At 47.8% G+C, this 24,230-nt stretch overlaps 1 protein-coding gene across 1 annotated transcript in view; it reads left to right on the forward strand.

Annotated features, from left to right (window-relative positions):
- The first annotated feature begins 5,042 nt into the window (after positions 1–5,042).
- Slc28a3 (solute carrier family 28 member 3) overlaps positions 5,043–24,230 on the forward strand; it is a 50,074-nt gene continuing 30,886 nt past the window's right edge. The window contains 1 exon segment of the mRNA NM_080908.2: positions 5,043–5,213. Coding sequence (NP_543184.2) covers positions 5,097–5,213 — 117 coding nt within the window. The 5' untranslated portion in view covers positions 5,043–5,096.

Raw genomic sequence — 24,230 nt, forward strand, 5'->3', positions numbered from 1 at the left:
AGATAGTCACTCTCATGGTCAAGTGCAGGGCTTCACTCTGACATGAACTGTACTGGCTTTGGCTCTGTTAGGGAGGTACCTTGTTGAGCTCACTCCACCAAAAGCAATGGGTCTAACCTGCTTATGACACGGGCTTTCCCTTCGTGTTAAATCACTGCAGGCAAGGCCACTCCCAATAGGCCCTAGCCAGTGTCAGTTGTAAAATGAGGATTACACTTCTGGGTCTGTGATGAAGACTGGGTGAGGTCTGCAGAGTAGTTAGCGCACAGAATGTGTTATAACATATATGTCCACTGAGAAAGGACGGCAGGCAAACCTGCCGGCGGTGGCCTTTCAGCTGAGTCCCTGATGAGGTGTGGACTGCTTCTCACCCTGGATGTGTGTAGAAGAACGGTAACATTGCACCTAGGCAGATACGGTTGACAGAGGCAGGAGAGAACAAACAGTGACTTGTCCTGACTTGCTCAGCAACAACAGTAAACCTCTGGGTCAATCAGGACCTTCCAGAAAACCTGTTCTGAGAAAGATGGCCCGAGATAAAGTTTTCCCTTTTAATAGTGTTAGTCCCTTGTCTGTAACGTTCAGAGGACAGCTTGCTCTGTGAGTGGGCAGCAGACCCACTTTAGCTCCCACTTGTCTTGGATAGAACTCTATCTGTAAACACCTCGGTTAGCAATAGCGCCAGTCCCATTCCTCTGGAGCAATCTGTTGGTATGTCAATTGTGTGTAATTTAAAGCTCTGCCAATCCAGGTCAAAGGATGTGTGTGCGTGTGTGTGCATGTGTGCATTTGTGTGTGTGGACACACAAATAGAGGGACCCCCTCACCACTGAGCTTCCCTCTCAGTCCCCAGAGATCTGAGTTCTGCCCTCCATTCACCTTCGGTCAATGAGTAAGTCCTTCACCCTTTACCGTAGAGCCCAGCCATTTCTAGAACCCTGCAAAGCAGCACAGATACAGCAGGGACTGTGATCTCTGACCTCTGTGCTCTGTCACTCACTGTTCCGAACATTCATTTCTAGTAGCCAGCTGGGAACAGAGTTTTGACCAAGCATCTCCAGTGTGTACATAAGTTAAACTCTGACTCTGACACTGTGTGTAGCTTGCTCCCTGCACAGGGAGGACGAGGGACATTAACTCTCCTGTGCGTCCCGTAGGCATTATTGCTTTGGGGAGCTTAGGTAGAAGTCAGAGACGTGAGCCCACCTTTTAGCTTTTCAACTGGTTGGCCAGGCCTTGGGGAACTTGCTGTGTCTTCTCAGGTTGGAGGAAGAGGTACCCTGAGCTTTGACATGGGAAGGACACAGAAGTCTAACAGCATCCGGTGCGCTGACGCGCGTCACATTTCTCCCTTCCTTGCCTGCAAAAGTGTCCTTCTTAGAATTTTAACTGAAGTGGACCAGACAGCCAAATAAGCCATGCAGACAGGCCTCAGTGCAGTGCCAAAGGTGTAGGCGGCCTCTGTGGCCATCGGTGGCAGCTCGAAGGAGGAAAAGGAACGGGCAACTGCCTCGATGTGCTGTCAGGCAAAGCTGGGGACTCCCCGGTGTTGAAGATTCACTTCCTTATTTATTTAGTTTTGTTATTTGTTTGTCTAGAGGTGGAAGGCAGGGCCCCACAGGACCTGACACATTCTCTACCACCTCAATGCACCTTTATCCCCCAATACAAACGTCTCTGCTTCTAGGTAATCTGAAGAATTAAAGTGGGTTGGGCTGGAGAGATGGCTCAGTGGTTAAGAGCTCTCACTGCTCTTCCAGAGGTCCTGAGTTCAATTCCCAGCAACCACATGGTGGCTCACAACCATCTACAGTGGGATCTGATGCCCTCTTCTGGTGTGTCTGAAGACAGCTACAGTGTACTCACAGACATAAAATAAATGAATAATTCTTAAAGAAAGAAATAATGTAGGTCAACTGTTTTCTTGGGTTTAGTGATTTATAAGCCATACAGGATTACTTCTATGTTTTTGACTGTGCATCCCAGTTTGATTTCAGAACTCACTGTCCTCCCATCTCAGCCTTTCGGATGTGGGGATCACAGTTATATACCAGCACACCTGGTACACTTTATTCTAGTGTTAATACTGACAGCGTCGGTAGTAATGCTATTTTATCTTGCAAGCGCACAGACGATCACGTGTGACGTGTGAGCAGTCTCCAGACAGCGGCAGAGGCAGAGAGAACACCAGTGCCGCACCTGATACCCCTGCTCATCACTGCACACAGGTCACACACAGCAGCCTTGACTTATGTCTTCTCCCTTTCGAAATGCTGTCATACAGAGCGACCCGGTCATGGAATGGCAGCATACAGCAGGGGGAAGAGTGTGTTTTATTAACTTTGTTCTTGTACTTCCGGCAATCATTGGTTTCAGTGGACACACGGGGAGTCTCTCAGCCATCTGAGGCAAAAAGTGTAGTTATCTGTTGAGCAAAAAGCCTATTGACTTGGTTTCTCCACGGTGCTTTTAACATTTAAAATTAAGATTGGGTTTGCTGGGGAGGGTGGGGTGGTGTATGTGCACCCTGAGTCCCAACACAGAGACAGGCAGATCTCTGAGTTGGAGGCCAGCCTGATCTACATAGTAAGTTCTGGGACAGCCAGGACTACACAGAGAAACTCTGTGTTGAAAAAACAAACAAAGAAAAATGAGATTTGGAGACTCCAAGATGAAAACAGCCGAGAGGAGTTAGGAGACACAGCTACTTCTAACAAACCAGGACTTGAAATCACTCCAGATGATATAAAATCCAGTCCTGGGAAACTGGAAAGAATTTTCATCTCTTTTTCTGGCCACATGACTTGTTTCCAGAGTGAGAACAATGAGCCATGCGGAGCTCATAGCAAAGGCACCGCCATTGTCTCTGAGAGACCCATAATTCCCGTCAACTCTGGTGTTTCAAAACAAGCTGGGTTCCCATTGGTTCTGAGAGTTTTGTCTCCATAGGCTGCAGGTTGCACAGGAAATCAATCTGTAGTCTGGGCGTGACCATTTTGGGGTATCTTAGGGTCAAAGTTATATGTGCAGCTGCCTGGGGTATCAAGTTTTCATGATGAGGTTGGAGATGGGAAAAGCAATACTGTGTGTATCTTCGTGTGGGGGTGGGGAGGGGTAAGATGGGGTCTGGGTGCACAGCCTAGTTTGATCCTTTTGTTTTAAAATATTTATTTATTTTATGTATATACATACACTGTCTTCAGACCCACCAATAGAGGACACTGGATCTCATTACAGATGGTTGTGAGCCACCATGTGGTGGCTGGGAATTGAACTCGGGACCTCCGGAAGAGCAGCCAGTGCTCCTAACCACTAAGCTGTCTGTCCAGCACCCCCCTAGTTTGATCTTGAACCCATGATCCTCTCTCCTCTCTCTGAGGTCTACCCCATCCTATCCAGCACACCATATCCTATAATCAAACTTGTAGCGGCCTCTCCGGCCGTAGGCTCAAAACGATTCATGTACTGTGTCTTCAGCCAGTGGGGAGAAAACACACCGGCTTACTGCCCCAGGCTGGGGGTTGAAGCACGGTGTGTGACTTAGCTCCAGGACTGCAGCATTTACTGACGCCTATGAGAATGTCAGCTGTCAGTCAAGTCCCTGCAATTTCAGTAAAGCAACCAGGAGCAATGCATAAGCAGCCGGGCATGCTTGCGCACCAGTCAAACCATCACTGACACTAGATTTTGACATTTTAAAAAGACTTCATTATTACATATGTGTGTGTTTGGCCGGGGAGGTGGGGGGCCTCGTAGTGCCACAGTGCCAAACGTGAAGGGATGGCTCTCTCCTTCCACCCTCCCCAACACCAGACTTGGGTCCTCAGACTTGATTACTGATCTGATTTTTTTTTTTTTCTAAGATAGAGTCTTATTGCTGGCCCTGGTCTAGCGGAGACCCACTCTCTAGACCATGCTGGCCTCAAGCTGGTAGCAGCCACCTCTGAGGGCACCATTGCCACACCCCGCTTAAAATCAGAATTTCATGTGACTTTCAGCTGGAAGGGGGAGGGGCAACGAGGCTGTGGGGGAGGGGAACCAAGCAGAACGCCCTCGGACACATGCATATGAAGACACCACGGCAAAAGTAAAGCCCGTTACTTTCCTATTCTGCTCTTAAAACATTGACTTAATTTAAAAAAAGAAAAAACAACTATTTTCTCCTTTAATTATTTTTTGATTCATTCAACAACCTAAAACACACTCTTAGCTCTTAAACCATATTAAAAAACGGTCAGCGGGTTGGATTTAACTCCTCCATTGTAGTTCGGTGACTTGAGACAGGGAAAGCCATATTTGAACCGGCACGAAAGGCTTAGACGAGTCTGTCAGTGTTATCAGGGATCCGGTAGTGAAAATTAAAGCCACAAGATTGAAACCATCACCCAGATTCGGCCTGTAGGAAGAGGGTTTCTCCTACTTTTATGTCTACTGTCTCCCGGGGTTGAATTTTATAATTCTAGTTCTTCACTAATGAGAAGCCACCTGATAACAGCGATGAGGAGGAAGAAAGAGGAGGAGGAGGACGGGACAAGGATGAAGAAGGAGATATACAGTGAGTGGTCCATTTAAAACACTAGTAAGTACACTTAAAGAGCGAACAGTCTCCTTCTGCGCATGCGGCTGGCCCATCTCTGCAATTCCGTTTGTTCTTGGGGTTTGGGGATCCTCGGGGTGAAGCAGACCTGCACCTGATTCTCATCCTTTTATTGTCTCTCCCATATCTCAAGTTTCTCCAGGCAGGATACAGTCGTGCACATTGTACCTTCCCCACGTCAGGCACAGATGCAGTAACACCTGCCTAGCCCCCAACGCCATCCACAGGAAGCAGGCGATTTTGCAAAGGACTACAGAGAAACCGGTGGCGGTTCCGTTTGTTATGAGAAATCTATGCTGGCATCCCTGGAAAGAGGAAGGGGGTGGGTGTGCTCAGAAAGAGGCCTCACCCCGCCCTCCTGCCCGCCCCGCCTGCCCCACCCCAACCAGGTTCCAGCCCGAGTCATTTAAAAGGTTATTGGAAAGGTTTCCAAACTGAGGCAGCAGCAGGTGGCCCTCTGACAGAGCGGAGGTGGTGCTTGCTCTCTCTCAGCCAGAGGATGTCCAGGTCAGACCCAGACCCGGGAAAGAATTCGGAGCCCAGTAAGAGCAAGATGAGCCTGGAGCTGAGGCCAACAGCCCCCAGCGACCAGGGCCGCCTCAACGAAGCCTTCCAGGTGAGCAGGGCTGAAAGGGGACCAAGCAGCCTGCTGTCTTCACATCTGGCAAGCTGAGTAACTAGAGCCGTGGGCTCTCTAAGCTGCAGCAAGAATGTTAATTATTTTATGGGTACGCTTTAAGCCCGTTCTATTTTTTTCCGTCTTGGACTCATCTGGGTTGGTAAACCTGAAATGTCTCTTTCAAAGTCTAGTCTCGGTCTGGACTTCCCTCCTCAACTCCGGAAACAAACTGCCTTCCTCCCGCGTTCTTGTCCCTGGACTCACAGAGCGTTCTATCCTCGAGTTCCTCCCCAAGACCTGGGCAAGGGAAGGGCAAGCACCCCAGCCCCCCCAACCCAACCTCCCACTCCCGTGGAGGCTGCAGAAACCTGAACAGGTTCTCAGCCCCGGTGGAATGTAGCCCAGAATCCTGCCCAGGACGTCCAATTTATGCAAAGCGTATTCTGAGCCAAGACTGCGGAGTGATTAATACACCTAGTATCGTATGTATCGGGGCTGGGTGCCACAGGTGGCCCGTGAGGGAGGCGGGTCCCTGAGCTGTACCCCGCCTGCCAGGAACCTGGATTTGAGCTGCTCTTATTGGGCGTGCAACACGAGAACTTTGAAACAATAGGGAAGGCTCAGCCACCCTGTGTTTCCTGGGCACTTAATGGGCAGAACATAATCTTTAAATAATAGTACAAGAAGTGGCGGGCAACGGTGCCTGTAGAGCCTGGTCTCCTCCATGACTGGTCTTTAGTCACAGCGGCGCCCATCCCACAGCTTATAGGTATAAGGGAGCCTGCAAGTTAAACCAATAAAAGACAGGATGACCGGAAGGAGGCAAGGGAGTGTGTAATCTCTACTAGCGTTTTAAATTTCACAGGCATGGTGTCTCACAAAAAAGAGGGTACGTGTTCACAGGAGTGAACTCCAGGGCATGTGTGCAGTACCATTTATGTGTAGTGTGCACAGTACCATTTATGTGTAGTGTGCACAGTACCGTTTATGTGTAGTGTGCACAGTACCGTTTATGTGTAGTGTGCACAGTACCGTTTATGTGTAGTGTGCACTGTACCGTTTATGTGTAGTGTGCACAGTATCATTTATGTGTAGTGTGCACAGTACCATTTACGTGTAGGTGGAGAAGCAACCAGAAAAGACTAGGGGCTGGGGCTTTAGGGTCCCAGTAAATTAATACAAAGTGATGAGAACTAGTCGGAGAATTGGTGGGAGCTAAGGGTCGTTGTCTCAAGGTTTATTTGTGAGGACTTGTCTGGGAACCATCTCTGCTGACACCTCTTCTCTGAGTGCACCATGGGAGGGAAATCTGTGGGCTTCGTTAGGAAGAGCAGAAGGGCAGAGGTTGCTTTTTCTTCGATGTCTTAAGCACAGATGCCATCCTGACAAACAGTTCGAGCTGCTCTTTCTGAAGCTTGTTTACCAGGTTTTATAGACCCGTATTTATTGGGTAGAATCATAGGTGCCCCCCTTACTATGGTCCGCCCTAAGAGGGAAGGAAAGCCAGTTCAAGGAGACAGCCATAGCTTTTGCCCTCAAGAAGCAGAGCAGGGCAGTAATCACAGGAAGATACAACAGAAAACGCTGATCAGCGCTGAATCGGAGCTGAATGCACTGGGGAAGTGAGGCTTCAGGCGGGGCTGCCTGCTGAGAGGAGAAGGGGTTAGCAGAGCTAGAGAGGCAACAGGCTCCACAGGTTAAAGGGCATAAGAGAGGAATTGGAGTCTGCAGTGGAGGCGGGGCAGGCATGCAGGGCATGGAGGAGGCTGGTGGTACCCCACATTGTGGCCCGCATGAGCTAACGTGAGTAAGAGGAAGTCTATGGGCAGATTGTTACAGATGCTTCTTGTGACCCTGTTGAAGGATGAGTGTGTGTGGAGATACGGAATGAACTGCTTGCTCCAGAGTGAAGAAGAGTTGGGGTGGGGACAGGGAGGGGTAAGAGATGTTCTCTCTCTGCACTTCTGGTTTTCCTCTGCTAGATTGGATCAGAATGCTGCCTATGTCAAGGTTGTTGAGAAAACCCAACATGTGAATATACCTCCGCCATGGAAAGTTTCAGCTTGGAAGACACTCCTCTTGTTTAGCAAAGGCATCCAAGAGAAAGGCTGTCGCATGGCAAAGAGTGAGCTCTGCTTGAGGCCTGTTGGTTGGGATTCCAAGCGTCTCCATCAAGGGGTAGGTCCACCAGAGAGGCTTAAAGAACGAGGAAGATAGAGGATTGGGAGAAGGGAGCAGAAAGAGCCACCCACCGAGAGAGCCAAGCAGAGTCAGGCAGGAGAGAGCCTCAGTGTCAACCAAAAGCCAAAAGCAGAGAAGTGGGAAGGACCAGACGCCACAATCCTTGTGGCCCAGCTCCACACAGCCGATTGCAGGCGAACCCTACCATGCTGTTATCCTTGGCTAACCCTGCCCCACGCACTGTATCCTTAACCTCCAGCTATGAATACCACACAGCATCTATGCTGCTTTTAAACCTTAGAGCCAGAAGCACAAGACGCACCCTTGTCTGTCTTTAAACACACAGAATTAGGCAGAATGAAGACGAAGGCTTCCTGCTGGCCTCCGCGGCGGTTCTAAGATTTCACTGTGATGTTATGGACGACTCTCCAGTCCCCTGCGGTTGCATTAGCATAAGGTTTCTGTCCCGTACACATTAATGCGAACGGACGTGGCATTGTCAGGTTGGGGGATTTTCTTGGCGCTTCTAAAACCGCTGTAGGATTGGGCACACTCGTAACACCCTCCCGGAACACCAGAAACAGTTTGCTCTAGGTCGTGCTTAGCAGTGGAATCTCTGGGGCACCGAAATAGAGCTATGCTTTTTGTGGTTGCTGCCTTGGTGTTTTGTTTTGTTTGTTTGTTTGTTTGTTTGTTTTGAGTCAGGATCTCATGTAGCCCAGGCTAGCTCCCTACTCTCCATGTATTTGAGGATGCTGGGATGAGAGGGGTGTAGGCCACAATGCCTGAATTAAGCATCCTAGGGGTCAAAAGCAGGACGTCATGCATGCTGAACAAGCACGCCGCCAAGCCCAGATACTTTTGACGTCCACTAATAATGCCAAACTGGCTTCCTACGTGTTCATGCCCATTTAGACCCATCAGAAGGGCGTGAGTTCTTGTTTTCCCTCCACGGCCTCACCAGTTCTCGGTGGCTTTGTGAGTTTGGCCAGTCTGGTGAGTGTGGAGCAATACAGTTCTACAATTATCAATCAGCACAGCACACTGACCAGGGTTTGGGGTGTTGTTGTCGTTATTGTTATCGTTGTTGGTTGTCAGGCAATTTTGTTGTGGTGAAAAATGTCCTCTCTCCACAGACCTAGACAGTGTAGGCCAGCGGTCAGCAAGAGGTACAAAAGCCAGGTGCCAGCATAAACAGCCTCCCTTCGTGAGTTGAAAGATCTAACCCTAACAGCAGAGAGTGCAGTCAAGGGGCTAGAGAGAGACGACTCAGCAGACAAGATGGCTCCTGCCAAGCCTGGTGACTGAGTTTCAGCCATGAGAGAAGTAAAGGGACCCTGGCAAGTTGTCCTCTGTCCTACCCAGGTGATCCTCAGACCCTACAGTTGCTCTGAAGTCGGCTAAGTCATGTGTGACTGTGCCTGTTCATAGTCCCTGCGCTCAGAGGCTGAGGCAGGAGAAGCATAGTTTGAGGCCAGCCTGGGCTACGTGGACTGCCCTCTGTATGGTTCATTGATTGAAGGCTTGCCTGACACACACACACAAGGGCCCCAGTTCCAGGCCCAGCACCACAGACAATGACAAAACACAAACAAAAAGTCAGTTGGGTGGAACCCACTTAGGCAAGGCTTGGAGCAGGACCAGTCGGGAAATTCACCTTGAGTCTGCACATACAGCACAGCTGAGTGACTCAATGAATGGGCTGGGGACCCAGCCAGGCAGGTTTAGAAAGCCTGCTTGGCAGGGATCGCACTGGAGAGGTCACAGGAGAAGTCCTGTCAAGGACGAGGGCTGCAGGAAAGCAGGTGTGCATGAGTTCATGGTTGGGTGGAATCCCAAAGATCAGGGAGGAGGGCCATCACCGTAAGGAGTCAGGGCAGGCTACTCTGGGGGGTTCTCAAAGCTCAGGAGCCTGACTGGAACTGCCTTTCAACTTTCCACACACTATTTAAAATGCAGAAAATGCAGGACGTGACTTGCTTTTGTTGTTTGTTTTGGGTTTGGGTTTGTTTGTCTGTTTCTCTGTTTCTTTGTTTTTCCAGATAGGGGTTTCTCTCTGTAGCCCTGGCTGTCCTTCTGGAACTTAGTTTGTAGACCAGGCTAGCCTTAGAACTCAGGGATCCTCCTGCCTCTGCCCAATGACTTCCACTAAGGGACAGTTTATTAATATCTTTATTCAATCTTTTTCATACATACACATAACGTCTCTTGATCATATCCAAACCCAGCACCCCCTTCCCCAGTTCCCTGCCGCTATAATATGTCAACTTGTTCTCTCTCATCTTCCTGTCTGGTTGTTTGTTTTGGTAAAGAAAGGTTTTTATTGGGGCTGGGGATTTAGCTCAGTGGTAGAGCGCTTACCTAGGAAGCGCAAGGCCCTGGGTTCAGTCCCCAGCTCCGAAAAAAAGAACCAAAAAAAAAAAAAAAAAAAAAAGGTTTTTATTAAGTGCCTACTGTTTCCTAAAATGGGCCTGAGTGCACCTTCGCCAACTTACGTCTGGAGGGAAAGAGCCCACTGGACTAAAACCAGAATCACATCCGTGATGCCCTCAGGAGGAGCTCTCGGGCTTAGTCCTCGGTTCAAACACTCCTAAAGTGATTACTTCAGAGAAGAGCCTCCTGATCCTCAGGGATTAGGCCCTAAGCAGAGAACTCGGGGCAGGGTGTCCACGTCAACCCCATTGGTCACCTCTTCCCTTGGCACAATGTTTCTATGTCCTCCTGACGCCCACACTTGGATTTCTAAGTCTAGGTACCTCTTTTTTTTTCTTTCTGTTTTTCTTTGTCAGACAATTAAACAGTTGCCCAGTTTGTTCTTCTGAAAATGCCGCCATTTGGTTTCGCTGATGTACTCTAGCTTCTAGCTTCTCTCTTCTGTCTTCGTTCTGCTCTTGGATTTCTCTGCTTCTGTGTCACCCAGGACCTTGCGTGTGCTAGAGCGCGTAAGGCATTGCCAGCGGACTCTATCCCTTCCCTCCTAAGCATCCTTTGTTCATCGATTCAGTTTCCTGTTCTTTTCCTAGTTTCTGTGAAAGGTTAGGTCACAGAGCAAAGATCTTTTTATGACTTATTTTTATTTTATGCGAACGCTTGCATGTATGTCTACACCATGTACTCCCCTGCGGTCCTCCAAGGACAGAAGAGAGTGTCAGACCCCCTGGAAGTGGGAACCGCCAGGTGGGTGCTGGGAGTCCAACCTGATCCTCTGGAAGAGCAGACAGTGCTCTTAACTGCTGAGCCATCTCTCCAGCCCGTGACTTAAGATCTTTTTCCTTGTGATATAAGCAATTACACACTCTGAATTTCCCTCCAGCCACTACGTTAGCTTTATCTTGTAAGTTGTATGTATTTATTTTTAACTTATTTTAAGACAGTGTCTTACTTAGGGTTACTATTGCTATGATAAAACATCGTGGCCAAGAAGCAACTCAGGGAGGAAAGGGTTTGTTCAGCTTACACGTCCACATCACTGTTCATCACTGAGGAAAGTCAGGACTGGAACTCAAGCAGGTCAGGAAGCAGGAGATGATGCAGAGGCCATGGAGGGGTGCTGCTTACTGGCTTGTTCCTCATGACTTGCTCAGCCTGCTTTCTTATACAACCCAGGACCACCAGCCCAGGGATGTCCCCACCGACAACGGCTGGGCCCTCCCACATCAATCACTAATTAAGAAAATGTCCTCCAGGCTTACCGAAGCCTGATTTTTATGGAGGCATTTTCTCAATTGAGGCCCTTTCCTCTGCGACTCTAGCTTGTGCCAAGTCACCATAAATCTAGCCAGAACAGAGTGTCACTATGATGCCCTGTCCAGTCTGAAATTCAGGATGTGCATTAAGCTGGCCTCGAACTCAGAAACCCGCCTACCTCTACCTCCATCTCCATATCCTGAGACTAAAGGCATGTGTCATCGTGGCCAGCCATACATTTCTAGATAGTTCCTTCTCCCCCTTTTGAGGAGACAGGGTCTCACATAGCCCAAGCCGCCTTTGAATTTGCCATGCAGCTGAGGGTGGCCTTGAATCCCCTGTCTCAGCCGGGTCCCTGAATCCTGCCCTGTGCTGGAATTACTGGCACGGCGGTCACATCTGTTTTATGGGTTGCTGGAGCTGGAGCAGGGCTTGAGCCTGCTGAGGAAATGCTCTACCCGCTGAGCTCTGAAGCTGCCTCTCAGTATTCTCTGGAGAATATTCTAGCAGAGAGGCCAGGCTTTTAAAGGCTTGGTTTCCTTCAGCCTTCTGAACACATTTAAATTAGATACTATAACGTGTTTGCCGACTAAGTCCCGACATCGAGTCCTTCCGGGCATTTCTGCCCATTGCTCCTTTCCTCAGTGTGAGCTATCACATCCATTTGTGTGTCTCACGATTTTTTTATTTGAAGTTGAGCTTTCAAAACTATAATGTGGCAGTTTCTGAAAACTAATTACTCACATACTCGTAATTAGGAGTTTTTTGTTTGTTTGTTTATTTTGGTTTTGTCTTTGAGACAGGGGCTTCCTTTGTAGCTCCAGTAGGCCTTGAACCTGCGACAAACAGATTAAAGAGTGGCACTTGTTTGGAGAAGCTCCCTCCATGGCTGCTCGTCTCCCAGCTTCTCTTTGTGGCTGAGGGAGAAAGTATTTTCACAAGATTGTCCATGTCTTAACTGACTCTCCAAGGCAGGATTTAAGAGAGCCTCTTTTTATAGAGGGAAAAATGCAAGCTGGGGGTTTTCGAAGGAGTCCGGTGACACAAGGACTTGGCAAGTATATTGTACAGAAGCACACAGCAGGCAGATCCTCTTGTCAGAAGGTCTCAAGATATCTCAAGATTCCTTGGAAGAAACGCTTATCAGGGTAGGATACAATCAAGGTTGTGTGAGTCAAACTTTATAGAGCAGGGAGCAAGTCAAATTCCAGCAACAGTTGAAAGTGCCTTCAACTGGAATTGTGCAGCAAACAAAAAAGAACTTACTGCGGTCTTACAACGAGACAGCTCTTCACTTTAACATGGAGGCAGGCTGGGCCGTCACATGGATGCTAGGAAGGAAACTCCAGGCCTCTATGAGAACCGCTCTTGCTCTTAGCCGAGCCACTCTCCAGCCCTCAAACCTTTGTTCTTTTACTTTGCTTCCGAGAGCCAAAGCTTACTGACTTAAAGTGTGGCCTACAGATTCAGCAGACGTTTACCGAGCCCTGACGCTGTGCCAGCCATTAGACCAAGAGCCACAAACAGAAGGCCACTGTTTGATTGTCATCAAACAGTGACAAATTAGTACCACTCCATGTGTACAAAAATCTATTCCTGGCATAGAAGGTACCCTCACCTTGCCTGGGGGAAATCAGGGAGTTGCTTTCCACCTGTGCCAAGTGAACATTTTATATACACTTTAATTCTTCTATTCAGTGCACAAACTATGCTGAGATACCATCCCAGGCTAGACAGGGGGAGAGCACTGAGCACAGGATGTTACTGCCAAGCTATTTTCTATGTTGTATCTGGGGTTTTAAGATTTACTTATTAATTACATATAATGTTCACTGTAAATCTTCAGACACACCAGAAGAAGGCATCAGATCTTACTACAAATGGTTGTGAGCCTCCATGTGGTTGCTGGGAATTGAACTCAGGACCTCTGGAAGAGCAGTCAGGGCTCTTAACCGCTGAGCCATCTCTCCAGCCCCTCTATGTTGTGTTTTATGAAGAATCAGCACTGGAATGGGAAGGTAGGAGGAGCGAGATGCTGGAGATGGACAGGGTAGACAAGGGAGGCAGACACAATGCAACCCATGGCCCCCGACGTATCTCAGGGCTGTCTGCTCACTACAAGATCCTGGCCCCATAGTTCTAAAACCAGTGAAACAGTTAAAATTGGATTTCCATATTCTGTGTACTCAAGAACATGCTAGAATAAACTAGCAAGCCTGGGGATAGTTGGATATAAGGTAATGGCATGAATTCTCCATGAAGTATGGTCAGAAAGCAGCCTGCTGATCTGAGGTGAGCTCTTTATGCCACGAGAAGGTGTCGTCACAGCCCAAAGGGGGCCAAGATGGGCAAATCTGTGACGTCACACATTAGCCTTACCTCCCCATTTTTGGGAGAATAGCAAAGCCACAGGAGCTGTGGGTTGTGACCCAATACACCACCCAACCCCCAAGCTTCCTTCAGTGTCCTACCTGTCAGCTTTATCATTTTAGAGTTTTGTGAGCTTTACAACACTTCAAAGGTTTCTCTCTGTGTGTGGTCTAGTTGTCTTAGGACTAGCTCTGTAGACCAGGCTGACCTTGAACCCAGAGATCTGTCTGCCTCTGTCTCCTGGCTACACCACCCGCCCACCCCAACACACACGCGCGCACACACCCACCCACACACACACACACACACACACACACACGCGCGCAACCTGCCAGACTTAAAGGCAAGCACCACAACACCCAACTTAAACATCTCTAACTAAGGTAACCAAATTCAGAGTTTCTATCAAACCTGATTGTGTCAGGGACACTGGGAAAGAGGAAGTTAGAGATCCCCCCCGACCTGGTTTGTAGGCTTTGAAAAGAAAAAAGATCTCACCAAGTCACTGGCCTGTACAGGCAAAGCAAAGGGGACAAAAAGGGGAGGGGGTCCTTGGTGACCTGTAACGGATCCAGCTGGGAAGAATGGAGCGATGAGAGTCATCCTGCTTCCTCTTGGCCCATCTGGCCAATTCCTCATTCCCCATGCAAAGCACAGGCCCTCCCTCACGTCAGAGAAGAGGAGAAAGATCTGGGAGAGCAAGCCAGGGCAGCCCAGGGGGCAGGAAAGCCTGCCTCCAGGTACTGACTGTACCCCATGTGGCAGAGACCTCGGCTTGAACAAGCGGCCTCTTGCCAATGGGAAGACAGTGATAAATCTGGAACAGGAGGCACCACAAATGGGAAAGAGAAAAGCCACACTCTAGGTAAGGTAGGAAAAGCAGAGGTCGTACAGGCAGACTTGAGTCAGGATATGTGGATCTGCAACCTACAAACACATACACAAGTACACACGCACACGCATGTGTGCACATACATGAGTGCATGCATGAAGATACACACACATATACGCACATATGTACTATACACACATGTACACAGGTGCATATGCATGCACACACATACACAGACACACACACAGGCATGTACCATGTATCTGCACACATGCACACAGGCACATGTACATAGCACAAGCATGCACACACATATGCAGACACACACACACACACACACACACACACACACACACACACATGCACATACACACCACTCAAACAAGTTTTCCTAACTTCTCTACTTGAGTCTCATCCAAAAGATGTCTCAGCAGTTAAGAGGAGCAGGAACTATTCCTCCAGAGGAGGACCAGGGTCACATTAACCTCCAGTGCCAGGATATCCAAGGCTGCTAGTCTCCCTTGGCACCCACACTGATATGCACATCCCCACAGGCAGACCCACACACATACCAATTAAAAATAAAAAATTCTCAGGGAAAAAGCAAACAGGTGAGGGCTGGAGAGATGGCTCGGTGGCTTAAGAGCACTCGTGGCTCTGGCAGGAGAGGCGTGTTCAGTTTTCAGCAGGCACAGGGAAGCTCACATTCAACGTTCCCTTTCCAGAATATCTGACCTCTGCAGACACCAGGCCCCAAAGCTGGAGCCCCCAGAGGCCCCGCTTCTTGCCACAGTGCACATGGGCAGTGCGTGGAAAGCGCAGACATCAGCAATGATCTCACACCACTTAGTACGCGCTGTTTGGGATCAGAATAAAATAAGTCAGAAGTCTAAGTGTGAAGTTATGTGCCTCTTGTATCAAACACTGGGGTCCACTGATGTGAGGCCAGGAAGATGCTGCCCCAGGCCCCACGCTCCCCCACGTGACTCCCCGAAATCCCGAGCTTCGGGTCCAGGCTCTCACAAATGCTCCACCACTAAGATCTGTCCTTAGCCTTCCCCTTTTTATGGGAAACCAGGTCTTAATGCGGCAACAGCGCAGGCCTTGAATGTACAATCCTCCTGCCCCAGCCTCCTGAGTGCTAGCATTACCCAGGGAGAGAGAATTTTGACTGAAAATTTGTTGAAATCCCCTTTTCCCAGGTGTGTCAAGTTGACATCTGAAGCAAACTGTGGCACACTCGTTTCTACCTACTTATTATTTAGGCAAATGTTTTTCTTAAAATGCTTATGGTATATAAGTGTGTTGTATGTGTTTCTGTTTAGTCTGTATCTATTTAACCAGCAGCCCTTTGATGTGTGACTACCTGATTTACAAGTTAATTTAGAAACCCCCCACAAAAGAACTATGTTCCAGATGTAACTTGAGTTCAATGCCACTGAATATGCAATGCAGGTAGGCCCCCAACTTATGACGTGTGTTTGTTATTTGTTTTTGAAAGAGGAGTGAAGGAGGATAGGGAGAGAGGAAAGACAGAGACAGACAGATGGACAGACAGAGACAGACAGACAGAGACAAAGAAAGAGAGACTCTCTGCTATGTAGCCCTGGCTGGTCTCGAACTCACTATATAGACAAATCTGGCCTCAAGCCAAATTGTGATAATCATATGTTAATCATTACAGAAGCACCCGTAATTTTTTGAGAGAAGTTGCAGACTGAGAGCGTCTGTGATGACTGCCGCTGTCTCTTGGCACTCCCCGTACCCATCCGCACTTCACCCATGATGTCTTATTCCCGTCTCTCACTGGGGCAAATCACTAAGGCATTACGAAGGCAGTGTATACCTGGGGCTCCAGCACCTGGAAGGCAGAGATTGGGAAATGGTGTGTCCGTGGCCCATCCTGTTACAGGAGTTTTTAAGGTCTAACCTGGACTTTGCCCGGCCCGACAAGTTACGATTCAGCCTCCTGTCCCCAGTACACCAGTCACCATTTGGTGACAAGCAGAGAAAGGAGACTTATTGGAAAGAAGAGGGAGCCGGTCATCTTCAAGGCCCTCCATATGAGGTGCAGGTCTAAGCAAAGGGTGGGGGTTGTGTAATTAAGTGATCCTGGCCACGACGTGTTCCTGCCCATCACTCGTCCTTGACCTTCCCTCTGTCTGCTCTGGTCAGTTAAGCATGATGATCTATTGTCAGAACTGTGTGCAATCTCTTCCCACTCTGGCTAGCGGCAGGCTTCCCTGCCCCCAGCATGAGATTCCTGGAGTATTTTGAATTCTATTAGATAGTCTGATAGCAGAAGTGTCTCTCTTTAAAATATCTTCTCTACTGCCAGGAAGGTCGAAACCCTGGGCTATGGCATAAGATTCTGTTTCGAAAGAAAGAAAGAAAGAAAGAAAGAAAGAAAGAAAGAAAGAAAGAAAGAAAGAAAGAAAGAAAGAAAGAGAGAGAGAGAGAGAGAAAGGAGGGAGGGAGGGAGGGAGGGAGGGAGAGAATTAGAGGACATATAAGCATTCCTAATCACAAACATTATCAGGAGCCTTAAAGAGAAAAGACTTCCCACCATGATTGGGTGTGGCAGACCAAAAGGACAATTATAAACATGAAAACTCACCTGTAGTTGCGCAGAAGTCCTTGTTTACTTTCTCTCTCTCCCCAGCATTTGGTGATTTGCTGGTGCCTGTTCCGCGTGATAAGCAAGTTATGCTTTTGAAATTACAGATACAGTCAAGTTCATTCCAAGTAGCGTATGACATGGCATCTTGAGGTTAGGGACATAGCTCACTGGTGGGGACACTTGCTTCGCAAGTACAGTGCCCTGGGTTTGATCCCAGCACCATGAGAAAGAAGAGGGAGAAATGAACAGGCACCTTGAATGTCTTGACAGTTGTCGTCACAACTATAATTAAGCAATCAAATATCTGATTTCTGGTGCCAGAACCCTATGCCATAGGAGCCACATACGCCATTCCTTCACCTATCCACAGGTGCCTCTCCCACGGGTGTACAGTTATTAGTTGTTGGAAGGATGAATGAGAAAACTCAGGACACTTCCAGAACATTCAGGGCTGAGGAAAAAGGGCCCTAGAGAAGCACAGTAAAGGGAGGAGGCAGTCTGAAGCCAGGAGGAAACACTCGAACTGTGATAGCCATCACGCAGACAGAGGAAGGGGACAAGGACATTTTAAAGAGGACTAGGGCCTTGTATGACAAAAACTGGATTTAGGGACACAGAAAAACATTGAAACTCAGGAAATAGATGTAAAAGCAGTGAGCTCAAAGAAAAGGCTGACTTCCTCAGTGAGGAAAACTGACTGGCTACCAGGATAAAAAGAGCTAATAACAGTGGTAATATTGAAGGTGCACAGGAGGAAGGCTGCACACCTATCTCCTGCTATACCAAAACAACAGAGATTGGGTTAAAATAATAAAGTAACAGAGAGCAGGCTAAAAGGAAAAGAAGAAATTTCCTCACAGTTCTGGAGGCTCAGAAATCTGTGACAGGGGTAGGGGGAGAGAACAAGAGAGCACCCCTCAGAGTCATGGTTATGCTTGTCTAATGTTTTGTCCACTTGTCACCAGTGAAAGTCACCTGGGAAGGGAGACTCTTCACTGAGGAGTTAGATTGCCCTTCAGGCAAGTCTGGGGGACACTTACCTTGACTAATGATTGATGTCAGAGGGCCCAGTCCACTGTAGGTGGTGCTACCCCTAGGCAGGCGGAATAAGAAAGTAGGCTGGACAAGCCATGGCAAGCGAGCATAGATCTTCTGTGGTTTCTACATCAGTTCTTGTCGTGAGATTGTGCTTCGACCTCCCTCCGTGATGGACTCTGTGCAATCAAGACATATAAGCCAAATAACTCCCCACCCCACCCCCCAAGTTGCTTTCAGTGTTTTATCACAGCCACAGAAAGCAAACGATAATTACCAAGCCACTCTCTCGGTAAAGAGCCCACTCTGGCAATAAGGGCGTAATCATTTATCAGTGGAGCCCTGACCATCTCCTAAAGGGCCCAGCTCTCGGCTCTATGCATTGAGGATTGAGCTTCTAGCACATGAACTCCGAGGCATGCACTCAGACTGCAGCGAAGTTGGTGCACTTATCCAGACCATGGAGAAGAGGTTCATCAGTTACACGTGGAGAATCACACCGGGGCTTGCCTGAGAGAGAGGCCTGGCCACACACCTGCTCTCAGGATCAGCTGCCTGGTGCTTGGAGACTTCTCTGGTCCTCTCCCTTCTGATGCATCTTAGACCTTCTGACGGGACTATCTACCTTTACATCACACAGGCTAAATCATACAGGAAATCAGAACCAGGCAGAAGTCATCATATACAACACAAATTATTGGGGAGCACAAAAGTCAACCAACCTTAGAAGAATGGGAGAGCCAGGCATGGCTACGCACCGTTGTCTTAGCACTTGAGAGGAGGAGGCAGGGGATTGTTGTCAGTGAGCATACTAGGGAAGGAACAGACTAACGTTGTAAGAAACAGACTAACGTATTTGTATCTTTCTGTAACATCAGACTTTACAGAATAACAATGAATCTGCAAGGTAAGGTATTCAATGGCAACACTGTGCCACACAATGCCGCTTTTCTTGACAGCCCGGCTGCCAGCCTAGTCTGAGTGGACCTGACACAGCACCTGAGAGGAGGGAGCCTCAATTGAGCAACTGCCTCCAGGAGACTGCTCCCCTAGGGCATTTTCTTAATTAGTGACTGGGGACAAAGCTGAGCCTATTGTGAGCAGAGCCACACCCGGGCTGGTAGTTCTGAGTTCCACAAGAAAGCAGGTTGAGCAAGCCATGGGAGCTAACCAGTGAGCAGCACCCCTCCACGGCCTCTGCGTCAGCTCCTGCCCTGCTTGAATTCGTGCCCTGATGTAGAAGTGTAGGCCAAATAGACCTTTCCTCCCTACATTATTTCATACTGTTTCATCACATCAACAGTAATCCTTACTAATACGCTTGCCTTATAAGGTAAACACAGGCTCTTTTTTTTTTTTTAAGATTTATTTATTTATTTAATATAAGTACACTCTTGCTCTCCTCAGACACACCAGAAGAGGGCACCAGATCCCATTACAGATGGTTGTGAGCCACCATGTGGTTGCTGGGATTTGAACTCAGGACCTCTGGAAGAGCAGTCAGTGCTCTTAACCGCTGAGCCATCTCTCTAACCCAATACAGGTCCTTTTATTTATTTATTTCTTTATTTATTTATTTATTTTTAATTTTTCGAGACAAGGTCTCACCATATAGCCCTGACTGACCTGGAACCCATTACATAGACCTGAATGGTCTAAAAAGCCACCTGTTTCTGAGTACTGGGGTTAAAAATGTGTTTCACCAGGGCCGGCTGTGTTTAACTTTTTATTCCTATGGCTTATGTGTGTTTGTGTGGGCCTGCATCACAGGAGTGCAGGTGCCCACACTGGCCAGAAGAGGACATCAGGTCCTCTTGAATTACAGGTGTTAGTGAGCCACGGTGTGCGAGCTTGGAATGGAGGTTGGGTCCTTTGCAAGATCAGCAAGGGCTCTACTGACCCTCTCCGCTACCCTCCTAGCTGGGCATGATGTTGCTTGGTTTGGTTTTGGTTTTCAGTTGGTTGTTTGGTTTGTTTGGTTTTGTTTTCTGTTTTCTGTTGGTTTTTTTTTTTTTTTTGGTTTTGTTTGTTTGTTTGTTTGGCTTATCTATGCAGCTCTGGCTGTCCTGGAACTCACTATGTAGACTAAGCTGGCGTCTACCTGTTTGTTTCCTGAGTCCTGGCATTGAAGGCATGTGCCACCAGACCCAGCCATTAAGTTGTATTAATGTGTGAAGTCTGCATTGTAAATTTTCCCATTTATAAATGTACAAGTGAACCCAAAAGCTCATTGTTTGCTCTTTAAAAAAAAAACTGAACTGATTTATTGTAGAATTATGGTTCTATGTTCTCCATTCTCCATATATGAACTTGGAAAAATATAGGCCTTACCTTATTTCAAAATGTTCTAATAACATGATAGGTTTTTTTTTTACAGATTTAAAATATAAGGTGGTTGTTTACAAACCAATCTCATTCCTCTCTGAAAATAATTTTTAAGCTTTTAAAATATATTTTTTAAAGATTTATTTATTTATTCTATATAAGTACATTGTCACTGTCTTCAGACACACCAGAAGAGGGCGCCAGACCCCATTACAGATGGTTGTGAGCCACCATGTGGTTGCTGGGATTTGAACTCAGGACCTCTTGAAAAGCAATCAGTGCTCTTAACCATTGAGCCCTGTTTATTTTGTTTGCATTGAGTGTCTTTGCCTGCATGTATGTGTACTGAGTATATGTACTACCCGAGGAGTCCAGAAAAAGGCATCAGCTACCCTGGAACCAAAGTTACAGACACCCATGAGCCATCCCGTGGGTGCTGGGGCCTGGCTTAGGCCCTCTGCATGAGCAGTAGGTCCTCTGAACCGCTAAGCCATTTCTTCCTTATTTTAATTCTTGAAGCTAAAGCAGCTAACATGGGCACATGAATCTGTAGATAAAATTCTCAAGGGTTGCAGTATGCATCCTTAAGTTTGAAAGGGAATCATTTACACACTAATTAAATGGAAGAGAATTAAATATATCTTTAACACGTAGTAAAAGTTGCAAATCATTTGCTAATGGGCGTTATTGAATGCATTATCTGGCAAGAGAAACAGCAGGTTTTAAGATAATTGGAAAGGAGGGACCATGTATTCATCAGCAGACAGTGCTATAAGACACTCGTGTGTGCTTTTGACATACTTTGAATGTGACATTCACCTTGTGCGTCTCCTCTTCGTCCACAGTGGTATCTCATACATAATTCTATATTGCTTAGGATATTAACACAGCACATGAGCTTCTGTGTGAAGATTTGTTTGGGTTTGAAATTATAGTCTTGTGCTGGGCATTACAGACAGCCCCAGCACAGACACTGGTACAAATCTTTTATTTCTGAAGGTTAAAATCTCTTGCTGCTCCCAAATCCGTATGACCGATACATACTTGCCAACTGAAAAGTAGCAAAAGCGATCAGCTAGCTGAGTTTGCTTTTCCTTGTTAAAGTAGACTGCCTCTTCATCTACACTCACCCTATTCTATCATCTGAATCATGGTTATCGTCTTTCATAATTGCCCTGTATTTAAAAAAAGAATTTAAGACAAGTTAGTGGTCTACACCGTGACTGAATGGAGGATTCTGCGTCCGTACAACTTTAGCCTCAGCGACGTCTGGATGACATCTCAGAAGTGGTCCATAGAGTCTGAATTCAGAGCGTTGGATATTTTTTCCCAGAAAGAACGAGTCAAGACACTGATATCAGGAAAATCAGTGCAGACAGATTTCACTCCGTAATTAGCTTCAGTTTCTCCAGAGGAGAGTGGGCCTTCTGAGGAAGAATGAGGAAACAGGGAGAGGTTCCGGCCCAGTCAGAGGTGTGGACATTGCAAAAAGCAGGAAAGGGTAGGAGGATGTGCTAACCCACAGTTACTTAAGTCCGGCTCCTCCTATGACCAAGTGGACTTGGCTGCCTTCCCCGCCCCCTCACCCCCCACCCCCACACGTTCGCCAAGGGTCTAAGTCAGCTCTGGGCGGAGAAGCTAGGTGGAGACCTCTAGGGGGCAGTGGAAGGGTTTACTAGAGAAAATTAGCTCTCTGGCTGTTCAGGAGTCTGCCTCCTCTGTGCTGTCAGCTCTTAGACGTCACGTTAGTGGTTGTTGAGTCTCTTCCTGTGGGAAAATGTGCAGAGAGACTACCGTTCCTCATAGGTCAAGACAAAGGTCTAAGGCGTAAAGGGCCCTGACCAGAGTCTGGCCTTTGTCGTTAACCACTTCCACATGCTGGAAACCGCACTCCCACCGGAACATGTGCATGCCCACAACCATCACGTCTAACCTTGCCCTAGTCGGTCAGTCTGGAGTTCCTTTTGGGTTCACAAGAGTGGCTGATTTCTCCTTGGTCACCAGAAAAGTAACAGCACACCTCAGTTCAACAGCGTCAAGTGGGTTGTTCGCGGTTTGTTTGTTTGTTTGTTTTTTTTCAAGAGTCCGGAGATGTCTTCTACACTAATTCCTTGGTAGAATACTCTTGACAAACGCATTTTAGGCCTATTGGTGGCACACGCCTTTAATCCCTACAGGGAGGTCTGAGCTCAAGGCCAGTCTGGTCTACACGTTCAGTTCTAGGACAGTCAGAGCTACATAGAGACCCTGTACTTTTTTTTTTTTTTTTTTTTTAAGCGGTTTAGGGAAGAGAGGACTTAACCCGGGGACTCCCAGTGGGGTAACATCAAGCGTCAAGGCAGCAAAGGCTTGAAGCAATGCCAGGCTCACTTCTTCCTCTCTCGAACTTCGGAGGGCAGCGCTGCCCTCTCTTACTGTGGCTCTTCCCACCTCAGCTCACCTGGTCAGCGTCACCTTCACAGCTCTCCCTGGAAGCTCACCTGCTAGGCAATGCCAGCTCCTGTCAGGCTGACACCACACGAGGCTTGGTTATGTTTCTTTGGTTTCTTGCAGTTACCAGATTCTCCAGTGCCTGTGTGCATTTGTTTACCGCGGCAGTGGCGTCTGGAATAACTCAGGCTGAAGGGAGGGGAAAACAAACAAGCAAGCAAGCCAGCTCTCACGGAAAAGGGGGAGGGGTGGTTTATTCCGGAGACAAATAGGGGACAGAGATTTAAGTTACCCCAAACTCTGTAACAGCTTCCTGAAGTTTCTGTAGTAGCAAAGCAAACGCAGTCATAAATCAACACACTTTCCAAATACATCGTTGGAGTGTTCTAGCAAGGTGATGGGCAGAGGCAGTTGGGTGGGAGAGGATCACAGTATCTGACATCTTTACCTTTAAGGCAGATCAGTATGTTGGTTCTTCACTGAGGCCAGATTCCTTGTTTATAACTTCCTTGTTTATAAACATAGTTAATTCAGCTTAATTTAGTGTGTGTGAACGTTTGCCTTCTTGTTTGTCTTTGCACTCATGCTTGCCGGGTGTTGATGAGATCCAGTAGAGAGCATCAGATCCCTTGGAACTGGATTATAGACAGTTGTGAGGCGCCGTGTGGGTGCTGGGAACTGAACCCAGTTCTCTGCAAGAACAGCCAGTGTTCTTCACCACTGAGCCATTTCTTTTGCCCCCATCCCCATTCTTTTGACCAAAGATGAAAGCTTCCCCTGAGGTCTCCATCTTTACATATTATACGTGGGAGCTGGAACGCTGGTGAGGGCGCAGTCTACAAGGCCTGGCTAACTGCCCATTTAGTGTGTTAATTCCTAAGCAGGTTCTGCTCCAAGAGCCCGCTGAAATCAAAGTGGAGCTGGAGGGGCGGGGGCGGGGGCGGGGTGGGGAGTGGAGTCACCTCAGCTGCGCCGCCGTCCCAACAGCTCGGGTAGAGTGGAGCCCCCAAGTGGACAGTGCGCATATAACCAGGATTTACGAATCCCAGTGGGAAAAAGCAACCCTGTTAGAGAAACCACGAAATAGGATTTTAGACAGCCAAGCACAATGTCCAAACCGCTCGCTTCCTGTTTAAGAATCTAAATGATCGGGTTGGGGATTTAGCTCAGCGGTAGAGCGCTTGCCTAGCGAGCACAAGGCCCTGGGTTCGATCCCCAGCTCCGAAAAAAAGAAAAAAAAAAAAAAAGAATCTAAATGATCACAATGTAGACTTCCAGACCATAGTATGGATGGCTCCAGAGGCAAACCCAAGACTTCCCAATGTGCAACTAAAGTGAAGGGGCTCCTGTGCTCACAGATTTGTCCGCTTATAATTGTTCCGTAGATGGCTCAGAGGTTAAGAGCGCTGGGGATCTGGTGCCCTCCTCTGGCCAACATGGGAACTGCAGACATATATACACGTAGGGGAAGCACCCACACATAAAATACACAACACATAAATGGATGTTTGAAATAGGATTTAGCTATGTAGCC

This window comes from Rattus norvegicus, chromosome 17 (genome assembly GCF_021556685.1).
Source record: "Rattus norvegicus strain SHRSP/BbbUtx chromosome 17, alternate assembly SHRSP_T2T, whole genome shotgun sequence".
NCBI classification, from domain to species: Eukaryota; Metazoa; Chordata; class Mammalia; order Rodentia; family Muridae; genus Rattus; species Rattus norvegicus.